Here is a 25710-nt window from a genome sequence, read left to right on the forward strand (position 1 = left end):
GCTCAGGAGACTGTCAACCTCCACTGATACACAGCAGGAAGCTGCAGGGGGCCGACCCTGAACACGGGGCTCCAACTTCTGCTATAGGTGGGCCAGAAAAGGCTCTTCCACCTTCTTCCCCCTAGCATCACCTCTTGCTTGAACCTGGCCTATCATAGAACATCCCTGAGCTACAGCCACAGACCTGAAAGGACCACACGGTACCAGAATGACTGTGCCCAGGGCATTATTTCTAAGTGTTCTGACACAACAAATCACAAAAGCAGGGATTCAGCAGGAAGGAGGCACACTCCTTAAAGAATATGTTCATCAGACGTTCCTCCAAACCTCCCTCTAAACTCCTCCCAAGGAAAATTTGGAGCTTTTGCTGATCAACTCGCTGGCATCCTCTTCTCTGGACTCTTCGCCCAGCTGGCTCCTCATTCAAATCCTGGTCTAAACGTCCCTCACCTCCCAGGCTGCACTAAACTCCCTGACTTCTCTGGCATAGCATTCTATCCTTTTCCTTAATGGCATTTTTTTTTAACTTTTTATTTTATATTGGGGTATAACCGACTAACAATGTTGGGATAATTTCAGGTGAACAGCGGAAGGGACTCAGCCTTTCTATTTGTAATTTATGTTTGTTTATCTGTTTAATGTCTAACTTCAACAAGGCCCATGAAGGCGGAAGCCATGTCTGTTTAGGTATAACTTTGTATAACCAGCACCTAGCATCTGCTTGGCCTCACAGTAGGCACAAAGAAACATTTGCTGAATGAATAAAAGACGCAACCTCTCAAGTACAAAAGCACTCTTGGGCCTGTAACCTCTAATATTTCCCATGTTCCTGGCAATCCAGTCACTCCTCACCTCCCTGTCTCCAACCACCTCTTTAAAGAACGGAATCTATGCCAAGAGACGGAATCCACAAGGTAGTAGGTATTGAGAAGTGTCAGAGCTAGTGTCTTCCAAAAAGGTTAGCCCTCAACATCATGTAAGAACATTCTCTAGTCTACAAACCAAAGTCTACAAATAAAAATCATATCATTACACTTTTTTTGTACCACATATACTAAAATTGCAAGACAATCTCCACATCCAACCAAATTTTATTTATCATGGTTTTGTTGTTGTTGTTGTTCTAGCTATAATTTTCAAGCATTCTCCAACAGATAAAGACTAGGCAAGCGACTGAACATGGGAATTAAGAGATACCTTGTGTGGCAGGAATATTTTCTAAAATGCCCCTCCTCCCAAAGACACCCCACCTCAATGCATAAAACCAGGGAATGTGATGACATATCACACAGCCTGAATTCCTGCTGAGCACGTGGCCTCACTCAAGTTGGAGGGCTTAAAGAGAGATGGCAATGCCCTTGGAATCAGTGCTCATCTCACAGGGGTGCCATTTCTGTGATCCAAATATCCTTCATGAGACACACACTCTTGACATTTCAATCATCAGTTGGGGATGTGAATAGTTATCTATATGTGGGACATCACTGTTCTCAGAGGGTCAGTAAGTAACAGTCTCTCCTGGTAGAGTTCAGGAACATGGACATTACTACACATGCTTTTTCCAAATAAGACGTATTTATGTGTCAGCTTATCTCTGATTCCAGTGCTAACCATCGAAGTTGTAAGGACTTGAAAAGAACAATCCAAGAAAAAAGTTCAAAGTGGAAGTATCAATCATGAAGAATAAATAAAATAGGAGGAGCAGAGACTTCCCGGGTGGTCTGGAGGTTGGGACTCCATGCTTCTACTGCAGGGTGCGTGGGCTGGAGCACTGGTTGGAGAACTAGGATCCTGCATGCCGCAGCCAAAAAAAAAAAAAAAAAAACGGGGAATTCACCACGCTCTTGGCGGTCTCGCTAAGCTTTAGAAAGACAAGGCTGTCCTGATAAAAAGTCTCCCCTGTACCCTGTGCCCCTGAAACCATCACTTCTCAGGGAGTCGAGGTGCCAAGGAATGTAAACTGGTAGCAAGACCCACCCTGAAGTCCTGGCAAGTCAGAAGCAGGAACACAAGACTCTTTCAACTCAACAAGGATTCACTGAGCTGCTGCTACGTGCAGCAGAGCACTATTCCGGGCGCTGGTGGGGACACAAAGATGCATAAGGCCCAGATGAGTTTGGCTGAGAACTCCCCCTGTACCCCTCCCCACCTTCAAAACAAGAGTGCTATAGATGGGAGAGAAAAAAACCAACTCCTCAGGAGTCCCCATTTCATCATTCTTCTCTACATGTAAAGCAAAACTGTAGGGTGTGATTTCAAATAAAGGTTTTGCTTACCTTTTTTAAAGGGAAAAACTTTAAAGAGAAAGAACAAAACCAACCATAGTTCTTCATCTCCCCTTCTCCTTCACCAAACAGTAGTGATTCACACCATCTCCCACTCTAGATGTTCACTAATCTCACGTTAAAAATTGTCAGTTTCTCATTTGAAAGTTGTACCTTCAAAGGCCATTTATGAGCACACAAAATAGACCCGACACATAGACGTGCCATGAAAGTCCAAGAGAAGTCCCAGTCAAAACAGAAACTCTTCAGACAGGGGGCCAGGGAAGAAATTCTTGTTCTCTCTACGCTGGTAGGTGCAGAATTTCACACTCCATTATCAAATAATCCGTGAGCCAAAGATACCTTCAACTCATAAAGACAAAGAAAAGGCAGGCCAAACACAGGCTTAAAGTGGCTAGTTAGCTTAGCAAAGAGAGACAAAGAAAGCAGAACAGACAGCACTTAAAAGGCAAGAGGATGAAAAGATATCATGAATCACAGAAACAAATGGACCAACCACGACAGTTTAAAGATACAAGGTATTATACTGGTTTGGGTTTGTTTTTCAATCTTTTTTTTTTAATTGAAGTATTGCTGGCATAAAAACTGTATTAGTTTCAGGTATCCAACATAGTCATCCAACACTTACATACATTCTGAACCGATGTAGATCAAGTCTAGGAATCATCTGCCACCAAAGTGAACACAAAATTATTGCCCATATTCCCCACACTGCACACTATATTCTCATGACTTATTTATTCAATAACCAGAAGTCTACACCTCTCAGTCCCCTTCATCTAGTTCTTCCAACTTGCCACCCTCCTTGTACTGTTTGTTAAAAATCCAGTTCAATGATGTTTCAAGCAACACCATCTAATATATAAGCATCAAAAATGTGGAAACTAAATGGATGCAGAAAATATGACAAGAAAACACAAAACAAAAGGAAGCTGGGGAAGTTATGCTAATACCAAACTAAACAAACTTTTTTAATGATTTTTAAAATTCAGGCATAATTTACATATAGTAAAATTCACTCCCTTTCAAGGGTAGAGTTAAATGACTTTTACCAGCATATACAATCGTGTTATCATCAGCACAATCAAGATATAAAACACTTACACTGTCCCCCAAAATTTCTTGGTGCCCTTGGTAGTCAATCCTTCCCCTCAATTCCCAACAATTGCTAACAGGATTTCTGTCCCAATCATTTGCCTCTTCCACAAAGTCATATAAATGGAATCACATAGAATGTAGCCTTTTGTGTCTGGCTTTTTTTTTAATTTACCATCTTAATCATTTTATTTTACTTATTTATTTACTTTTGAGCCCACCACCTGGCTTGCAGGATCTTAGTTCCCCAACCAGGAATTGAGCCTGGCCCCAGGCAGTGAGGCTTCCCTGATAGCTCAGTTGGTAAAGAATCCACCTGCAATGAAGGAGACCCCAGTTAATTTCTGGGTCGGGAAGATCCCTTGGAGAAGGGAAAGGCTATCCACTCCAGTATTCTGGGCTGGAGAATTCCGTGGACTGTATAGTCCATGGGGTCTCAAAGAGTCAGACACGACTGAGCGACTTTCACTTTCTCTTTCACTTTCCAGGTAGTGAGAGCGTGGACTCCTAACCACTGGACTGCCAAGGAAGTCTTTTATATATCTGGCTTCTTGCATTTAGCATAATTCTTTTGAGAGTCATCCATGTTGTTTAACGCTGTTCCTTTTTATTGCCCAGAACAAATAAAATTTTAACGATGCTAGAAAATGAAAGGATCACAAGATAAAAATTTCAATTCACCCATAAGACATATTTCAAACTTGTATAGTGGGTCCAAGAATAAAACCTTTAAATACACAAAGCAGAAATTCTTGGATTCAACCTGGCCACACCTATTAACTGCCATCACCTCCTCCTATTTTCCCATCATTCCCTCCACTCCAGCCAGACTGGCCTCCTTCAACCCCAAAGGCCCACTCCCAGCTGAGTTCCTTGGCAAGAGCCACTCCTCTGCCCAAAGTCTTCCCTGACGAGAGAGCCTCATGGAGAAACCCTCACCTTCTTCAAGGCTTTGCTTACAGGTCACCTTCTTAACCATACCCCTCTCAGCTGCATTATTTCATAGTGCATCCTGGTGCTATGTAACAAGTCCACAAGATCAAACCTGCAGACAAGGTCAGCTGGGCCTTTGTGGCTGTAATTTTGGCAGAATGGTAGGGGGCAGATGCCAGAATGAAGTGAACTAATACATAAACAGGAATAAGGATAGGAGACTCCGAATATTGAGACTAGTATTTTCACTATATTTTCAATAGGTATGGGTACCTAACAACTTCAGGAAATCCTGTGATGTGTTCTGTGCTTTAGTTCTGTAACTATTTTTACCTAATGCAAAGTGAAAAACCTAAATATAGAATTGTTCCAGTGTATAAAAAGAGTCGTTCTATTTAGGTTATTGAGTATGCCATCATAAAGGCAGTCGCTAAACCAAACCCTAAATCTCCACTTCCACAGACCTTGGCGCTTTTGAAAGGAGCCAAGCAGGGCCAACAGACTCCTAAAGGAAACGTCTAACCTCATCACACCAAACCACAGCCACAAACACCATAGCTTCAGCAGTCCTTTTCCCCACCATCCACATCTGTCCAAAGCATTTCCAGTCAGTTCTGTTCTGATCTCTGATCACATACCCAAACTGCGCTATTTGGGCTTCCATTCATTTGGAAGCCCAAATGAATGCGCTAGTTCCTGTGACTCAAGTCTTTTCTCTGAGATCCATACTCTTTACTGACTTCTCTCTAAACATTTTCCCTTTTGTTGTCTTTTTCTTTTTTTTTTTTAATTATTTATTTATCTGGGTACTCCAGGTCTTAGTTGCAGAATGCAGGTTCTAGTTCCCTGATCAGACTACTGCACTGGGAGTGTGGACTCTTAGCCATAGGACTACCAGGGAAGTCCCAACTCTTGCCCTTTCAATTACAATTTTCTAGGACTGAGAAGTCCTAGAATCCAGATACAGGTCTCGTTAAAGTAGAAATTTCACCCCTGCCCCCTAAATCATGGAGACCCTTATACTGGTACCACTGTTCAATGTCAGGAATACACTCTGCGGTCCTCTGCATCTCCTAGGTTTGGCTTGCATTCTCCTCCTATGGATACACTTTGAGAGGAATGACTCGGCCCCAGAGTCACTCAGTACCACTGTTCCACAGAGCCTGCTAAGCACTCATCACGACCATTACGGGGAAAGTCATTTTAAAGTGACAGCTTCAGACTTCCCTGGTGGTCCAGTCACTAAGACCCCACACTCCCAAAGCAAGGGCCCCAGATCTGCTTCCTGGTCCAGGAGCTAGATCCCATATGCTGCAACCAAGTGTCTGCATGCTGCAGTGGGGTCCCCACCTGCAGCTAGTCCTCCATTCCTCTCTCTCCAGTTCCCACATCAATCCTCCTGATCCCTAGATCCTAGGGACCTGAATCGAGGAATCCTCTAGGTCCCTGAGTCTCGCCTTGGCCTCCACTGTGTCAAGACATTCCTACCTTCTTCTGCCTTCTCCTGTGTCCCTTCTCCTACCCCTTCACTCCAGAGGCTAGTACACTCTCCGACAACAAGGCAGCTAGGTTCTGGAAGCAGTTTGTTGTTTTAGTTGCTAAGTCATGTCCAACTCTTTTGCAACCCCACAGACTGTAGCCCACCAGGCTCCTCTGTCCATGGGATTTCCCAGGCAGGAATACTGGAGTGGGTTGCTATTTCCTTCTCCAGGGGATCTTCCCAACCCAGGGACTGAACCTGTGTTTCAAGCATTAGCAGGCGGGTTCTTTACCACTAGTGTCACCTGGGAAGCCCAAATGAATAAGTATGTGCTGTATTCAAATAAAATTTTATTTACAAAAAGAAGTGGTCAAGAGGATAAGAAGACAAGACTCAGACTGGAAGAAAATATTTGTAAAAACATATCTTGATAAAAGACTGTTATCCAAAATATACAAAGAACTCTTAAAACTCAACAAGAAAAGGAAAAACCTGATTTTAAAAATGGGCAAAAGGCCTGAATAGACACCTCACCAAAAAAGATATATAGATGGCAAATGAGTATATGAAAAGGTGCTCTACATTGTATGTCATTAGGGAAATGCAAATGAGACACCACGACATGCCTATTAGAAAGGCCAAAATCTAGAACACGACAATACCAAATGCTGGTGAGGATGTGGAGCAACAGGAACTCTCATCCATTGCTGGTGGGGATATAAAATGGTATAGCCATTTTGGAAGACAACTTGGCAATTTGTTACAAAACTAAAAGTACTCTTTTGCTCTTACCATACAACCTAGCAATTGCTCTCCTTTGCATTTATCCAAAGGAGTTGAAAACACGTCCACATAAAAATTTGCACAGGGCTGTCTACAGTAGCTTTGCTCAAAATTGTCAAAACTCGGAAGCAACCAAGATGTCCCTCAGTATGTGAATGGATAAATAAACTGTGCTATGTCCAGAATATGAAATATTATTTCAGTCAATTCAGTTCAGTCGCTCAGTCATGTCCAACTCTTTGAGATCCCGTGGACTGCATGCAGCATGCCAGGCTTCCTTGTCCATCACCAACTTTTGGAGTTTACTCAAACTCATGTCCATCGAGTCGGTGATACCATCCAACCTCTCATCCTCTGCCGTCCCCTTCTCCTCCCACCTTCAATCTTTCCCAGCATCAGGGTCTTTTCAAATGAGTCAGTTCTTCACATCAGGTAGCCAAAGTATTGCAGCTTCAGCTTCAGCATCAGTCCTTCCAATGAATATTCAGGACTGATTCCCTTTAGGATGGACTGGTTGGATCTCCTTGCAAGAGTTCAAGGGACTCTCAAGAGTTTTCTCCAATACCACAGTTCAAAAGCATCAATTCTTTGGCACTCAGCTTTCTTTATAGTCCAACTCTCACATCCATACATGACTACTGGAAAAATCAAAGCTTTGACTAGATGGACCTTTGCTGGCAAAGTAATGTCTCTGCTTTTTAATATGCTATCTAGGTTGTTCATAACTTTTTTCCAAGGAGCAAGCATCTTTTAATTTCATGGCAGCAGTCACCATCTGCAGTGATTTTGGAGCTCCCAAAAATAAAGTTTGTCACTGTTTCCATTGTTTCCCCATCTATTTGCCATGAAGTGATGGGACCAGAAATATTATTTAGTTCTAAAAAACAAATGAGCTATGAAACCATGAAGAGACAAGGAACCTCAGATGCATATTACTAAGTGAAGGGCTACAATCTGAGCTACAAATTTTATGATTCCAGTTAGATGACATTCTAGAAAAGGCAAAACTATATAGACAGTAAAAAGATCAATGGTTAACAGGGAGAGAGCAATGAACAGACAGAATACAGGAGATCTTTAGAGCACTGAAACTATTTTGTATAATGCTATAATGGTGGATGCATGTCACTATACATGTGTCAAAATCATAAAGTACACCACACCAAGAGTGAACCCTAATATACACTATGGACACTAGGAGATAAAGTCTCTCATTATCATTTGGGATGATGATGTGTCAATGTAGGTTCAATGACTGTTGAACACAAACCACTCTAGTGTGGGATGCTGACGGCACGCCCCGCCCTGAGGGAGGCTGTGTGTATGTGGTAGGTGGGAAATCTCTGTACTTGCTGCTCAGGGTTGCTGTGAACCAAACACTGCTCTAAACAAACAAACAAGTGGCAGCCTGGATTTTACCTGCAGACCATGGCTGGCTTCAGCTATCATCCTGAATATCTTGTGTCAACATTACCAAATGACTAATATGTCCAAATGTGCCAAGTTCTCTTGTTCTCAATTGCCTTTGCCGACGCTGTTCCCTCAGCCTGAGCAACTTCCCTTTCCCCCACTTCACTGGTCTGCAAACTCCTTCAAAATACAGATCAAATGTGTGAAGTCTTCCCCTATTATCCCCTGGTGGACTTAGGTAAACTTTCCACTAGCTTCGCTCACCACCACTATGGGGTCCATCGCACTACACTGGAACTGTCAACTGTCTGTCTCCCACCAGATGCCAGTCCTCAATGTCAAGGGCCATGACTTTTTTATCTTTTTATCTACAACCCAGCTCACAGCTTGGCATTCATGTTTGTGGAACAAATATTGCCTCCAACAAAAACTGCCTCCAATAAAGACCAATGAGATAAAACGGATCTGAATAAACAAACATTCAATAGCGAATTCCCTGCTGGTCTAGTGGTTAAGACTCTGCTTCCACTGCCAGAAACCTGAGTTCAATCCTTGGTCAGGGAAGTAAGATCCCACAAGCCACATGGCACAGCCAAAAAAACAAAAACAAAACCCTAAAACAAAAAAAAGTACAATAATGCATAATTTTAATCAGTGCAGAATTAATAAATTAACATATAAATAAACGTGTACTTCATCTCGATGATGACTTTTCAATGTGAGGCTTTGGGAATGCAGGGTAGCTCTTGTCCATGGTCTCAACCCTATTCCTTACATACCATCTACTCAGAAGAGAGCCCTGCAAGCTCCTTCTGTGCAGGAACCGGGTCTCAGTTATTACTATACGAGTAAACAAATTACTCATATTCCTCTTCTTGCTCATATCTCTTCCCCAGCAATTGTAATGAGCCCATAGCTAGATTTTAAGTAGAAGTTATTGGGCGGGAGACCTGAATGGAGACCGTAAAGACATTTGGGTCAGTGGCGCGTTGACAGGGTGACATCGCCACATCACTGCAGGCTGAAGGGAATTCCCTGGTGGCCAGTGGTTAGGAATCAGTGCTTTCACTGCTGGGGCCCCAGGTTCAGTGCCTGGTTGGGGAACTAACGTCCTCAAGCGGCACAGCGTGGCCAGATATAACTAACTGCAGTTCCAAATCAAGCACCGTTAGCCATCTCCGTGGCAGGACCGGTGGCAGTGGGCAGCAATGACAGAGAGCGGCCTCGTGCCGGAGGCTCAGCTCCCACCCGCCTCTTGCTCCCATTAGCTTTGCTTCCCAGCCGTCACTGGTCCCCCAGGGACTTCCAGCAGTGTTCCCAGCAGCCTCGCACTTGGTGGAGTCTAGTTCCTTTCCTTTCTGGGCTAGACTGTCTGCAGACACAGCTGATGAGCTATTTAGAGCTCACCAGAGACCTTGGGCCTTTCCATGTCTCTGAGATTAGGGCTTTTAAATCTCCAGAGGTCACTAATGCCAAGGCAAGGGAGTCAATAAATCTGATATGCTTTCATCAGAGCAGGATAAAAAGAGAGAGAGGAGAGGAGGGTGGATGAAAACTCTATCATAGGAGGGTATGAACTCACATGTCAAAGAACTGTGTGGGAGCTTGCTAAAATACAGATTCTGACCAACACGGTCCAATAATGATGGCTGATGGGGAACGGAGGCCTCCAGCCCTTCACACCAAACACACACACAAACATGCTCATGCACACTCGTGTACATTCACACATATTCTTACAATAAATATGTGTATAGTATGTAATAAAGACAAATTAATTATTTAAGCCCCTATATCTTCTTAACCAAGATCTCTTTCACAGATTTCAGGCCTATAAGTGAAAACCTTTATGAACCCAAAATCAAATTCAACACATTCTTCCATTTGCTCATACCATCTCCCTGAAGGATGATGGAAAATCTATAGGGATTCTAGACAGAGGAGCTAGTTGTTCAAGTTGGAAGAAATCTTTTCTCATCTTTTTTTTTTTAATTTTTTTGTTTTGTTTTGGGGTATAGCCAATTAAGGATTGACAACATTGTGATACTTTCAGATGAACAGTGAAGGGAGTCAGCCATACATATACATGTATCCATTCTTCCCCAAACTCCCCTCCCATCCAAGCTGCCACATAACATTCAACTGAGGTCCATGTGCCATACAGTAGGTCCGTCTTGGTTATCCATTTTAAATATAGCAGTATGTCCACACCCATCCCAAACTCCCTATCTCTCTCTTCCCTCCCACCTCCCCACTACCATAAGTTCATTCTCTAAGTCTGAATCTCTTTCTGTTCTGTAAGTTTATTCGTATCATTTCTTTTTAGATTCTGCATATAAGAGATGTCAAAGGATATTTATCCTTTTCTGTCTGCAAGTCAGAAGGAATCTTAAATCTGTGCTTGGAACAACAGCATAGTTCACAGACAGTCCTATGATGGCTTCACCCATCAGTTGACACCACCTTAACTCCCTGCTTTCATGTAATAGCCAAGGAGCAGGGGGTGAAATCACAGGTGATGAAGAATCAGCAAACCACAGAGGGATTCCAATGCTCTGGCTTTCCGCCTTCAGTCTGGAATTTCCCAACCATTTCTCACCTGACAGTATCTCTGAAGAGGTCTGCCAGTACCATCGGGGATTCCCCTGCTGGGTTCTTTTTCCCTCCATGCTCACCCCACTGTTAGCTTCTCTAGTTACCACCGTTAGCCCCTAAGCCACTGTACTGAACCCTTGGACGCTGGACAAGTCCCTCTGCAAACTTCCGCCCTCCTTCTCCTCAGTGTCTTCCTCTCCACACACTCATCTCTTCTCTCTCAGAGCCTCCCATGGTGTGAAACTTCACATACATTGCATATGTCATGAAGACTGCATGTGGAAAGCAGACACCATGCTTCTGGCAAGCCTCGTGCAAGGCGATGTGTGCACGACACCGGGCACACAGGAGATCTGCAAAACCTGGATTGACTTAGGCACGGTTCCCAAGTCAGCCCTCATTCCAGCAAAATAAAACAAACACTAGGGGATTATTGGAGGGTGTGGAAGGCCTTCCCCGTGCCAACTAGCACACACTCTCCCAGGGGGCTCCGCAACACTGAACAGGGAACACGGGCTGAGGACGCAGGCCAGGACAGTGCATGCACAGACAGAGCCCTGGGCACCCCACGCAACGGCCCCCACTCCACGCACAAAACGGCACCAGACTGGCCCTCTCGGGCCACCAAGATTACTGCTATTCTGACACGCAGTCTGGCAGTGTCCAGCTTTCATCTGGATCCTGTTCCCAAGGCCCAGATGACATTCTCCCACCTGATATCTCTAAGTGGTGGAAGCGCAGCCGCCAAGACCAGCGTGGAGCATCGTCTTAGAAGCACCAGCTCCACTGCTGTAAAGATGAACAGGGCGGAAGAGAAATGAGTGCTCGTCATCCAGCCTGAAGAAACCCGAAGTTCTAAAACCTATCTGCCTCAACGGTAGACAACAATTTCTGCTACTGAACACCATCCCTCTTCAGCTCACCTAGATTGGTAGATGATAGTTTCTGTATTTTGAAATATATCAGGCAAATGAAAGAATATATTAAATATTCAGTTAAAGAAAAAAAAAAACCTGGGCTAAGAAATAGCATTCCCAGTACCCAGAAGCTTTCATTGTGCTCTTTCTTCATTAAACCCACCCACCAGTGACAACCATCCTCCTGAATTCAGGGTTAATGATTCCCTTCTGTTTTTTACAGTTTTACCACCCACGAAGGTATCCATAAAAAATATATATATATATACACATGGTTTCATTTTATATTTTTAAACTTTATATAAATGATATTATACTATATATTTTTTTTCTGTCATCTGCAGCTCTTGTTCAACATTATGTTTCTGAGATTCCAAGACATTGATATTAACTTTCTATTCCCCATTTTTTTGCTAACAGACAGCATTTCGTTGCAAGACTATACAACAGTGTATGATATTAATTCTTTCTTTACTCAACCGGACCCAGTGAGTGGATACTAAGGTGGCTGGTCTGCTAATAACTTTATGCCATGGGTGGTGATACCGTGCTGGCTCCATGTGGCAGCTCAAATGGCAAAACAACTAAAGATGTTCCACCCGATGACCCGTAACGAGTGGGAAAGATCCCACTAGGAGACGGAGCTATGAGGTCCTGTTCAGCAAGCACCTGGAAATGTTGCTGGATGAACTCAGGGAAATGAATCCTTAAGATACAGCTCTTACACGGTTCCAGTTCTGCAGCTTTATAAAGCAGGGGCAGGATAGGAAAAGGCTGCTTTCACACTGCAATCTTCACCTTCATGGGCACATCAGAGCACCTTTGATCATGGAGAACAGCACCCAAGTCCAAGAAAAACCTACCCTTTCAGACGGCGAAAGCTAAATATTTAGTCTGGGAGGCGGCAGGCTGAAACCCGTCATTCTCTCTGCCACAGGAAACCAAGGACAGCGGAGGATTGTCCCTGAGTCCTGAAGGTTTGATTCATCACCCTCCTAACTACAGACTCCTGGACAGGAATGCTTCATCATGCGTTACGTCCCAGGTTTGGGGGTGGGGAAGTGGGGCGTGAAAGACAGTCTCCAGATGCAAGCCCCAGCCACCTTTACTGCACAATGCCCGTGTGCAAGGCCCTCAGGTGGTACTGTGTGTTAGTTACTCAATTATGTCTGACTCTTCCTGACCCCATGGACTGCAACCAGCCAGGTTCCTCTGTCCATGGGGTTCTTCAGCAACAATGCTGGGTGAGTAGACATTCCCTTCTCCAGGGGATCTTCCCAACCCAGGGGTTGAACACGGGTCTCCTGCATTACAGACAGGTTCTTTACTATCTGAGCCACCCAACTCATCCCAATTAATTCCTGCAGTGATCCCGTGAGGCAGGCAATACCCCCATTTTACACCTGAAAAGACTAAGAGGCTGAGAAGTTTGATGACTTGCCCAATAATGTATAGCAAGTCAATGACAGGTCAGGATTCAGTCTCCATCTGCTGCCAGAGCCTCACACTCATCCAGTAGACCACCCTGCCACTCCCTGTGTGCACAGTGACTTCATAAAGGCCACACATCCAAGTGTTTGCCACCAAATGGCAGCGGGTTCCATGTGAACATACAATGAATACCTAGAGGGCAGAGGCCTGTGAAAATTCACAGACCACACATGGAAAATGCAGCAGTAGCCAGGCAGATAGAGGAGGCTCCCACACAGCTTCAATTACCTGTAAACACTCTGTCCACTGACAACTAACTACCAGTGAATGTCCACTGTGTGTTGTGGGCAAAGTTGTGACTGATTTTCTGTTGAAGTCTGGCTACTGCTCTAACAATCAACAACCCTCAACACAAACAAGAGCACAAAGGAGGGCTATCCAGATATGTGAGTTTCAAGGTCTACCAATCAGAGAACTTCAGAGAGCAACAAATAGCTCAAGAACTTAAGTCCGAACCTGTTAAGAGCTGAACGCTGCCTTCCTCCAGCCCCAAATTAAGTGACATCAGTTGTGCTTGACACAAATTTTCCAAGTCAGCTCAAAGACCAAGATGGCAGTGACAAGCACCAGGGCTCAGAGGCAGCATTCTCACAGTGAGCACCTGAGGTGTTCCTCTCCACCAGCCACTCATCACTGAAGAGATTCTGTTTTTCTAGCTCTGGGTGCCAATGGTGCCACTGTTGATACAAGATTTGCCAGTTGTATTGTTGGTACTTGACCCTGTGAGACTCCAGTAGTCATGTATGGATGTAAGAGTTGGACTATAAAGAAGGCTGAATGCTGAAGAATTGATGCTTTCAAATTGTGGTGCTGGAGAAGATTCTTGAGAGTCCCTTGGGCAGCAAGGACATCAAACCAGTCAATCCTAAAGGAAATCAGTACTGAATATTCATTGGAAGGACTGATGCTAAAGTTGAAGCTCCAATACTTTGGCCACCTGATGTGAAGAACTAACTCACTGGAAAAGACCCTGATGATGGGAAACACTGAAGGCAGGAGGAGAAGGGGACGACAGAGGATGAGATGGTTGGATGGCATCACCAACTCAATGGACATGAGTTTGAGCAAAGTCCAGGAGATACTGAAGGACAGGGAAGCCTGGTGTGCTGCAGTCCATGGGGTAACAGTCAGACACCACTGAGCAACTAAACAACCACCACCCTGTGAGACCCAGCTACTTTTCCCAACTTAAAGTCTCTCTTCTCCGTGATAGACTAGGTGACCCATCTTCAGGATATGAGGCCAGAGCTCTGTAGAAGCTTGGAGAAGAGACAACAGGGAAATGGTACCTCTGCTCCTAACGATGCTATAGACAGAAGATCCAAACATCTAACCCTCTCTTGCTCCTGACGCCTGCTCACCTTCAAGACCTCACAAGCCCTCAAGACCACAAAATCCAGACAGGCTGATTGCTGTCTGCAGCGCAGTCTTTCCAGATGCTGTGGGTATACAGCAGCCCCAGCTCACTATATACTCTGTTTCTTAAAGCATTATTCCACCATGCCCCAGGACTTGTTTGGGAAGATTTTACCATTCACCTGCTCTCTGGTTTACAAACTACATTCCATATGATTCTTTTCCTTAAAATTTCTTTAAAATGTCTAGGAATTTTGTACAGTGTAACAAACAATGAAACAATAAGCAATATATAATAAAAACTCCTTCCCATCTAACATACTTAAAACTATTCCCCTGCCTGGGAATTTAGTGGCCATGGAGATGAGTATGTACCATTAACACAGGTATAAGGTGGGGATGTCAATAAATAAAATTAAGTCTAAAAATAACATCATTTGTTATGTGTATATAACAAGTATAATACAGCTCAGACTCTGAGTGCAGGAAGTCTGAATCAGCACTCCAAAGGGAATCATGGATCATCCCCACAAACAAAAATGTACAGAGAGAAAATGTCACATACACAAAAACACTGCTCTGAGGACCTCCCTGGTAGTCTGCTGGTTAGAACTCTTCCTGCTAATGCAGGTCGCAGGGGTTTGATCCCTGGTCCAGGAGGATCCCACAGACCTTGGGGCAGCTAGGCCTGTGCACCACAGCTACTGAAGCCCGCGTACCCTAAGGCCCATGCTCTGCAACTAGAGAAACCACCGCAATGAGGAGCCTGAGCACTGCAGGCTAGAGAGCAGCCCCAGCTTGCCGTTAATTAGAGAAAACCTTTGCACAGCAAGCCTAAATAAAAAGGAAAAAAAAAAAAAAAGAACCACTGCTCTAAGTGTTCCTATGTATTTCCTGGAAGGATAACTGTGGCCATGGTACCTGATCATCAAAAAGCAGTCAAGCTCTGCTCAACTGAGCAATAAACAACTTGGTCCATCCCCATCTTTGTCAAGGAACCACTGACCCGTTTGAGAATCCTGAGTTGTGTATTCCCCTCTGGGCCATATTGACATACTTATAAGTCTTGCAAGTCAGTTACAAGCTCTCTGGAAATTTCTGACAGTTTCTAACATAAACTGTTCCTCGTCACTTTCCCACATGTTTTCAGGAGCTCTGAGCAACTCCTGGCTCCCCCTCCTTCACAGAGCAGGAGGAGGATGTCTTACCGGGATCTCCCACCAAAGCAGTTTGTGCTGGGGGGCTGGTGGCGGTTCTCTGGAGCGACGGCTGTCCCGCTGGATTCTCTTGAAGGTGGCTGTGAACCTGGAAAAGGGATCCATCATAAGAAAGAAACATTGAGAAGCTCACACCTCTGTTCGAGATATGGGTACGGCAACACTGCTAACTGCGTGTTTCCAACCCCGAGGAACAGCAAGTGTCCACTAAGCTGCAGCTGCCAGCCCAACAAGGACAGGGATGGCCAGGTGAGATCTGACTGGGGCCAAGGAACAAAGGGGCTCAAACTCGGGAAACACTTCTTCTTCCTCAAGACCTTCAAGAACGTCTCAGGCACTTTACAAGCACGTTGCCTTATACATTATGTGAAACCACACCACATGAGACAGAGGCCAGATGCTGGCCATGCCAAGTAGGGGCAAGGAATTGCGGCATCTCTCCACATCGCAATCAGCGAGCTTTTGAAAAGCCAAATCAGGGATGTCCCTGGCAGTTCAGGGCTTAAGAATCCACCTTCCAATGCAGGGGACATGGGTTCCATCTCTGGTCAGGGAACTAAGATCCTACATGCCACAGGACAACTAAGCCCACAACTAGAGAGCCCGTGGGCCACAATGAAGACCTGATGCAGCCAAAAAAATAAATATTTAAAAAATAAAATTAAAAAACTTAATAAAGTCAGATCAGATCCAATCTAAATCAAATCATGACACTCTCCTGATTAAAAACCCTTCAACAGCTTTCTGCTTCTTATGTTGAGGTTCCAAATCTTTATTGAGGTCTTGGAGGCTGTGTGATCCAACTGGCCTCATCTCCCACCACTCTACTTTTCTCTCTCCTCACTATCCAACTGGCCGTCCCTATGGCTATGAAAGGCCACACTTGCTTCCATCTGAGAGCCTTTGCTCCTGAAACCCCTCTACCTCTTACTCAGCTACCCCAACACCTCACATCCCCACCTTGGCCTGCCTAAACTCATGTTCTAGCAAATCTCAGCATCCTCAAAGAAAACCTTCTCTGCGTCCCTAATGTAGATGAGATTCCCCCTAAACTGGAGGAACCTCACACCACCCAGCACTCTTCCTTCATAGCAGGTCAGTTATGATTATATAATTATTTGTGCATTTACTTGTTTGGTGTCTAACATCCCCTGCCCCTGCCAAGTAGATCACAAGCTCTAGGGAGCAGAGACCACGTGAATTTTGCCCCTGCCATCTGGCCAGCACCTGGTCAAGGAGCTAGTACATACCCAGTGCCCAATTATGGACATATGTGCTGAATGAGTGAATGACGCGTGTTCTCTAGATGCACCTAAAGCGCCCCAAGCACCATGCAGCCCAGCTGAGGGAGGATTTGCAGCAGTAAGGCCCATCCAGTCACTGAGACTCCACCCAAATGCCCTTGAGACAGAACTCAAATCTCACCCCCTGCACCCATGGAAAGCCTGGTTGGGGCCTGGAAAGCGCCATAGTTACATCACATTTAATGAGAAAAATTATGCAGAGAGCCAACCCATTTCAGACCTCAGATGTCATGAAATAATTTCCTGCTAGATCCAAAGGTGACTAATTTCAGACTAGATGAAAAGAAACAAAACCGCCCACATTCAGGACGAGGCAGAAACTACTCTCTGATTTCCCTGCTTCTTGCCTATATGTTGCTGGTGTGAATCTCTGATACACACAGTTCCCCTCTCCCAACCAAGACCATCTCATAAAAGACACTCTCAAGCTCCCCAGGGAGTTTAAGTGGGTTGGGAAGAAGAGAACCGGGCCCAAGTAACATTTAATAAAAATGTTTTATTTTCCAAAGTCCATATGGGATGAAAAGATGTTTCTCTCTGTTCTCAAACCAAAACAACAACACACTCACAAAGACTTGAAATTTATTTTGGTCCTTTATCAGAAAGCAGTCCTTGAAAAATCATGTCATGATTGGGATCCACAATGCTCAGAAGAGTCAGGGCCAGCTAAGCAGTACCTGAACCCAGATATCTGGTAGAGAACCAAGCTCTGGGGACCTCCTCAGCCCTGCCCTGCCCCGCCCCACCCTGCCCTGTCCCGGCACAGCCCTGGGGAGCAGGGCGGCACTCACCATCCGTCACGGCACTGCCATTAGGCACACTTCCCAGATCAACAGTCGGCCCGTCCAGGAAAATTGTCAGCTCACCACCCGAGACAACACCGCCTTTGTTCTCTGTCTGCAGGTTCAGGGTCAGCTGTGTGTTCTCCACTGTTGGACACAAAAAGCAATGTGGATGGACAAACGCAAACGCACACCAAGGTTAAGATTCTGTAAGTTATGAGCTCCCACTTCACCAACTCTGGCTTCCCTGGCAATGTTTTTCACTGCATCTTCAAACTTGTCTTAAGGTATGGAAAAAGGAACACGGAGGAATATGCCTAACTGTTGTATCAGGCTGGTGGGGAAGGATGTGCTTGTTTTTTCTTCTAAACATTTTAGAGCATTAGGTTTGCTAGGTAATTACTTATATGTTTGCTTATATCTGCAGGACCGAGAGAAAAGAGTAAGAGATATTGATGATATGCAGAGGAAGAAAGCAGTTCCAAGCAGCACCCCCCAACCAGCATAGAGTGGGAGCAAAAAGAGTCTAAACAAGTCAAGAGACACTAAGGAAAAGTCATCAGGAATCATCTCTACATAAACAATTGTAGGGACTTTTTATTTGGGCTAAAAATTCGGGTTTTTTAAATTAATTTTTTGGGGGGGCCATGCCTCAAGGCATTCGGGATCTAGTTCCCTGACCAGGGATTGAACCTGCGCTGCTGCATGCCCCCCTGCACTGGAAGCACAGAGTCTTAACCACTGGACCACCAGGGAAGCCCTAAAATAGTTGTTTTTTAATTTTCAATCCTGGAAATGTTTTGCTTTGAATTAAGGGGCAAAAAAAGTTTACAACAAAAGCTCAGTACGGGCAACTTAGCCCCCCAGTTACGTGGTCCTGGCTGAGTTCCATAAGGAGAGACTAACGGACACCTGGCTCCATGAGTTGAGGTGAGAGGGCAGTTCAGAGTCACCCAGCCCCTAGAACACGAGGCAATTCATCCCTATGGGTAAAGAAGAAACAGAACACGCTGACAAGAGGCAAAGGCACCAAACCCCAGGGGAGCTGAAAACTGCTGCACACACACACCCAACCCCACCACTGAGACCAGCCACACGGAATGGCCTCCATCCAGTTACTGCCCGGGATCCAAAGCCTCCAGCTCAGGGCTGTTCAATAATTACCAAGAAAGGGCGGCGTTTATGAGAACTTCCAAAGAGTATGCAGTCCTTCCACGCCTCCCCACATCTTACAAAGCCAGACCAGGAAAATGCCATATATTCCAACCTCCCTCCCTGCCCACACTACCCATCAAACCACCACTTCATTTTATCTCTTAGTTGCTACTGTATTATTATAAGCTGGTTTTCTAGAACAAGGCAGGGTATGTATAAATAACTATCTCCATGAGCATTTCCTAGAGACAACTGCCCCCCACCAAAAAGAGTCTGCCCTGCATCTCTCTAAGAAAAAGATACAGTCCTTTAAGAACTTAGACCCCAAAAAAAGTCTTGATCAATTCAAGGATCTAAGGTAGAAATCAGTTGTTCTTCAGGTTTTCGAGCTCTCAAGGCATTTCTCCCTTCCTTTAACTTTTCTTCCCTGCAATGGATCTCTCTGAATCCTTTTGAGTCTGTTTTCAATCAGTTTCACTAAGGGGCTTGGTGAGTTTCAAATATTTCTAGAAATGAACATGTGTAGTCTGAAAACTAGTTCCTTCAAAGACCCAAGAGGGACTTCCCTGTGTTCCAGTGACTAAGACTCCATGCTCCCAACGCAGGGGATCAGTGTTTGCACTCTGGTCAGGAAACTAAATCCCACATGCTGCAACTAAGACCTTGGGCAGCCAAATAAACAAATATATACATATTTTAATACCTCTATAGGACCTCCCTGGTGGCACAGTGGTTAAGAACCAGCCTGCCAATGCAGGTGATCACTGGTAAGGGAAGATTTTACATGCTGCAGAGCGACTAAGCCTATGTGCCACAACCAGTGAAGCCAGAGCATCTACAGCCTGTGCCCCACAAGAGATGCCACCACAGTGAGAAGCCCCTGCGCGGCAGTGAGGAGTAGCTCCCGCTGGCTGCAACTAGAGAAAGCCACACACCACGCGGAAGACCCAGCACACCAAAAATAACATTTTTAAAATTTCTGTAAAAGAACACTTGTAACCTGAAAACTAGTTCCTTCAAAAGTCCAAGAATGGAGATTCCTTTTAAAAACTAGGAATAGAACCATATGGCCCAACAATTCCACTACTGGGCACATACCCTGAGAAAACTATAATTGAAAGAGACGCATATGCTCCAATGTCCATTCCAGCACTATTTACAATAGCTAGGATATGGAAGCGACCTAGATATCCATCGACAAATGGATAAAGAAGTTGTGGTGCATATATACAACAGAATAGTACTCAGCCATAAAAAGAACACATTTGAGTCAGTCCTGATGAGGGAATGAACCTAGAGCCTATTACACAGAGTGAAGTAAGTCAGAAAGAGAAAAACAAATATCATATATTAACACATACACAGATTGGGGACGGGAGGAGAAGGGGACGACAGAGGATGAGATGGTTGGATGGCATCATCGACTTGATGGACATGAGTTTGGGTAAACTCCGGGAGTTGGCGATGGACAGGGAGGCCTAGCATGCTGCGGTTCATGGGGTCACAAAGAGTCAGACACAACTGAGCGACTGAACTGAACTGAACTGAACTGATACAGACTCTAGAAAGATGGTACTGATGACCCTGTTTACAGGGCAGCAAATCGCTCAGGCGGTAAAGAATCTGCCTGCTATACAGGACCTGGGTTTGATCCCTGGGTTGGGAAGATCCCCTGGAGAAGGGAATGGCTATCCACTCCAGTATTCTTGCCTGGAGAATATCAAAGACAGAGAAGCCTGGTGGGCTACAGTTCATGGGGTTGCAAAGAATCTGATGTGACTGAGTAACGCTTTCAGTTTCACGGTGGAGACGCAGACAGAGAGAACAGACTTGTGGACTCAGTCAGGGAAGGAGAAGGTGGGACGAATCGAGAGAGTAGCATGCAAAAACATCAATTACCACATGCAAAACAAACAGCCACTGGAAATGTGCTACATGACACAGGAGCTCACATCAGGTTCTCTCTGACAACCCGGGGTGGGGTGGATGGGGTGGGAGGTGGGAGGGAACTTCAAGAGGCAGGGGACACATGCATATCTATGGCTGGATGGTGCTAATGTATGGCAGAAACCAACACAATATTGTAAAGCAATTATCCTCCAATTAAAAAACAAAGTCCAAGAGAGGAGAAAGAACAGAGGCATTTGAACCAGCAGCATCATTTGCCAGCCATGCAAACGAGCCACCTTGGAAATGGACCCTTCAGCCTCAGTCTAGCTTTCAGATTACTGCAGCCCACCCAGTGTATTGAGTGCAACTTCATGGAAGAGCCCAGGCCAGACTGCCCAGCTAAGCCATTCCCAAAACCTGACACACTGAAACTATGAGATAATAAGTGTTTACTTTTTCTTTTTTTCATCAAGGAGCATCTCCTTAGTCTTCATGCTGAGATCCAGGGCATAAGTCCCTAGCAGGCAGTAGAGCTCAGAGATCTAAGACAAGTACCAGTTAGGCAGACTGGATTCAACCACAGTACCAGTTAGGCAGACTGGAGTACTTACCTTGAGCATTAGTCTCTCTACCTGCACAACAGGAGGAGTAAGAACACACTTTCCAGAGAATATATGTTAAGAATTAAATAGTATCTAGTAGGTTCCTGGTAAGCTGTCATTTTTATTATGCCCCTGTTGTGTTGTTCCTTTAATAATTTTTAATTGAGAAGAAAGTTGTTTTTGGTCATGTCATGCAGTATGTGGATTCTTAGTTCCCTGACCAGGGATCAAACTCGAGCCCTCTGCACTGGAAGCATGGAGTCTTAACCACTGGACTACCAGGGAAGTTCCTATTATCTCCCTGTTGATGGTCCTGTTTTCAGGCTGGAGAGTCCAAATTTCTCTTGATCTAACTCATTCACTGTATAGTCACTCTTCTCCTGACCTTTCTAAGCCTTTTTCAGGCTTTGGCAAAGGAGTCAACAGAAGTCTTCCAAGGTCAGTCACATATCCATCACAAGGACAAATGGTCTCCCATCTTATTTCTAGGACACTTCCTAAAGGTGCCTGCCATGCCATTGTCAACAGTGTGCTGGGATAAGCATTCTAGAAGGGCTCCTCAGTTCCCTTCTCGGTATCTCAAAGGCCATCACTTTACAGAGAGAGTGTAGGCACCTTCCTCCCTCTGTCCTGGAGGGATGATAACATTTGACAGGAAACTAGAGGAGCCCAAGGCCTCTTGCTGCCAATTTCCACCTCCTGACAGCCACCCCACTGTGGTTTTCTGACAAAGCCAGGGGCACAGACTGCATTTGCCTCTCCATTGGGCTCATGTCAAGGTGCCAACTCAATTACCTGCTCACCTTGTCGAGCAGTGTCATTATATACATGTAGGTTCAGAAGTTACCTTACAAGTCTTGGAGACACATTTGACTTTCAAAAAGAGCCAGTGACGGGGGAGGTTTTCCTCTTTACTATTAGTCATTCAGTCATGTCCAACTCTTTGTGACCCCATGGACTATAGCCCACCCAGCTCCTCTGTCCATGGAATTCTCCAGACAAGAATTCTGGAGTGGATAGCCATTCCCTTCTCCAAGAGAACTCCCCAACCCAGGAATCAAACCCAGGACGCTGGCACTACAGGCAGATTCTTTAACGCTGAGCCCCCAGGGAAGATCCCTTTAAACTAAGAACATAACCTTCTGCTGCTGCTAAGTCGCTTCAGTCGTGTCCGACTCTGTGCGACCCCATAGATGGCAGCCCACCAGGCTCCCCCAACCCTGGGATTTTCTAGGCAAGAACACTGGGGTGGGTTGCCATTTCCTTCTCCAATGCATGAAAGTGAAAAGTCAAAGTGAAGTCGCTCATGCTTTATTTACTAAAAGAGAAACACTTCAGAGAGACCTCTGGCTGTTAGTGTCATAACCAAGTAATTGAATTGAGCATCACTAAGAGCAAGACAATCTAACATCCACATGCTTCCTGATGTGTTACAGGATGAAGTACACAACAGCACTTTTAAGTCTTATTATAGGACTTTCCTGGTGGTCCAGTGGTTAAGAATTCACCTGCCAAAGCAGGGGACATGGATTCAATCCCTAGTCCAGGAAGATCCCACATGCCGAGGGGCAACTAGAGAAAGTCTCTGGGCAGCAATGAAGACCCAACGCAGCCAAATAAATAAATAGTCTTCTTACAAAAGCATTTAACCTGAATCCAATCAGGCCACTAAACCTCCTTCCCAGATTACATGAAATAAGGGGACAGAGGAACAAAGTCAGCGATACCACAAGACAGCAATCAGACTAACCCAGAATATGGGACATCTATAGGGCAACTATCCCAGGCTCCTTGAAAAGCCAATGTCATTAAAAACATTTAAAATGGGAGGTGGGACAGGCAGGAAGAAGACTCTTGGATTTAAAGGAACGTAACTACCAAATGTCTTGTGTGAATTTTGGCCAAGTCTTAGTTTGAAAAATATATTCTCGGGACAATTGGAGAAATTCGCATCCAGGTTGGATATTGAAGGATGTCTTTAATTACCATTTATTTTCTTAAGTTCAATAATGGCACTATGTCTATATTTAGGAATGGTTTCATTCTTGGGAGATCCAAGAGTAAATTAGGATGATATCTGCACTCACTCTCATGGTTTTGTAGGCTGGAAGAAGCACAAGCTGGAATCAAGATTGCCAGGAAAAATATCAATAACCTCAGATATGCAGATGCTGAAGCTGAAACTCCAATACTTTGGCCACCTCATGCGAAGAGTTGACTCATTGGAAAAGACCCTGATGCTGGGAGGGATTAGGGGCAGGAAGAGAAGGGGATGACAGAGGATGAGATGGCTGGAGGGCATCACCAACTCAATGCATATGAGTTTGGGTGAACTGCAGGAGGTGGTGATGGACAGGGAGGCCTGGTGTGCTGCGATTCATGGGGTCGCAAAGAGTCGGACACGACTGAGGGACTGAACTGAACTGAACTGAGACAAGTTTTCTGGAGTGAAGTGTCATGATATCTGCAGTTTACCTTCAAGTGGTTCGGGGAGAAAAAAAAAAATGCACATACTCACAGGCTCACACACTCACAGGCTCACACACAGAGGTGAAACACATGCAGCAAGTTCTTAACAAGTGTTGGTTCTTGGTGGAGGGCATTTGGGTGTTCATTGTGTTATTCTTTTCATTCTTTTGTATGTTGAAAAAACTGCATGTTAAAAAGTTGGGAAAGGGTTTTTTTTTTTTTAATTGGCGAGGCTATTACAAAATTAAACCTCTGAGAACAGAATCCTCTATTATTCTCTTAAAAAAAATCACCTGAGCCAGGAGAACCCTACAATGCATAATGGGACTAAAGAAACCATTAGCTAATTGAGTGACAGACTCGAGCATACAGGGGAGGCTGAAAGAAGTGTGGCTGGAAAACATATACTGGAATCTGAGCTATAAATAGCAGCCTTAGCCACCTCGCCTCTGGGGCCCTCAGGTTTCACTCCAGCCATGCCATGCACTCCACAAAGGGCCTTTCTCTTGCGCCAGGTCTTCCCCAGACCTTTTCAGGCACTGCTCAAAACTCAAAAAGCTGATGAAAACATGGGTGTTGTAAGCCGAGTTCCAGAACTGGAACCAGATTCAGCATCGGAGGCTCACTGACCTCCTTCAATCTCATGCGGCCCTGCTCCATCTGCGGTCGTGCCATTCACACGTGTATAGCGAGCGAGCACTCACTCTTCCGGTCTCTGACATCCAACAGGTACGGAAGAGACAAAATGCTGTGCCCCTGGGTGTTTTTATTCTAGCTGAGGCAAACAGACACTCCATTTTTTTAGTACATCACATAATCCATTAGATTGCAGCAAATGCAATAGGAAAAAAAAAAATGAAAGGAGGGAGAGAGATGGGAAGTGACACAGGCGGAAGGAGGCCCTGGGTTGGTAAGAAAGTCTCACCAGGAAGGTGACAGTGAGGCAAAGACTTAAAGAGGAATGAAGTGCTCTTTAAGCATGCTCCAGGGACACCATGTCTCTGTCTGGAGGAAGGGTATTCCAGGCAGAGAGAAAGTGAGACACAGGAGCCCCAAATAGGGGCCACACCTGACTGGTCTGAGCAAGGGCAGGGAGGCCGCTGTGGCTGGAGTGGATGAGGAAAGACAGAAGCAAGAGATGAGGGCGGTGGGAAGCTGGAACTCACGAGGAAGGTCTTGGAGCCCTGGCGAAGTGTCTGGCGTTTACTCTGCATGAGACCGGGAGCCACCAGAGGGTTATGAACAAGGATGGGAGGTGATACCTGTGGCAGCGCCGTCACACTGGTTGCAGGAGGAGTCAGAGAGGAAGCAAATGAGACCAGGGAGGAGGTCATGGCGGGCAGCCAGTCCAAGTGATGGCAGTGTCTCCTGGGTATGGGGTGCCAAAGGGAAACACCCCTTTCCTCCTTGCCAGCATGTGTTAAGAAAGCCCTGTGGCTGCCCACCTAGCACACCAGCCAAGCTCCACTGGCCCACCAGGCTCTTGGAATCAAAGCTCTGGGCACATCACTGGCAGGGGCTGCAAAAAGTGCCCACATAGTGCATGGCTGGAAGAAGTCAGGTTCAATTCAATCAAGTGGAACATATATATATCATGAAAAATTTTCACTGGCAAGAGACCTCAGTTCCTTGAAGAAAGCTAAGGCCCTGAATGCATATGAACTTTAGCAAGCCTATTTCTTCTCTTCTGTTCTACAAGAACCCTCTGGTTACCAATACCTTGTGATGCTACTTTCTGGAGGTCAAAGACAGCAGTAGGGTTAGATATTAGAAGCTAGGGGAAAAGAATTAGGAAAATCCTCAAGTACGGTGCCAGGAAATCTCTTTAAAAGCTGGCAAACTGGGAGAGACAAGAAGACATTAGGTGCTTCCTAGCGGAAGCACACACCACCTCAGCAAGTAGGGATTCATGGACTACTCTTGCCACTTTTGTGGATGCTTGACAT

General features: G+C 45.1%; 1 protein-coding gene across 1 annotated transcript in view; it reads right to left on the bottom strand.

The window, feature by feature from the left end:
* Positions 1–25710, bottom strand: part of WWP2 (WW domain containing E3 ubiquitin protein ligase 2) — a 148093-nt gene that overhangs the window by 68826 nt on the left and 53557 nt on the right. Inside the window, exons 5-6 of the mRNA XM_040253215.1 lie at positions 17658–17795; positions 15554–15650 (exon numbers count right to left, since the gene is read on the bottom strand). Of these exons, the coding sequence (XP_040109149.1) occupies positions 15554–15650; positions 17658–17795 (235 nt within the window). The remainder of the gene's footprint in view (positions 1–15553; positions 15651–17657; positions 17796–25710) is intronic.

This window comes from Oryx dammah, unplaced genomic scaffold (genome assembly GCF_014754425.2).
Source record: "Oryx dammah isolate SB20612 unplaced genomic scaffold, SCBI_Odam_1.1 HiC_scaffold_13, whole genome shotgun sequence".
Lineage (NCBI taxonomy): Eukaryota > Metazoa > Chordata > Mammalia > Artiodactyla > Bovidae > Oryx > Oryx dammah.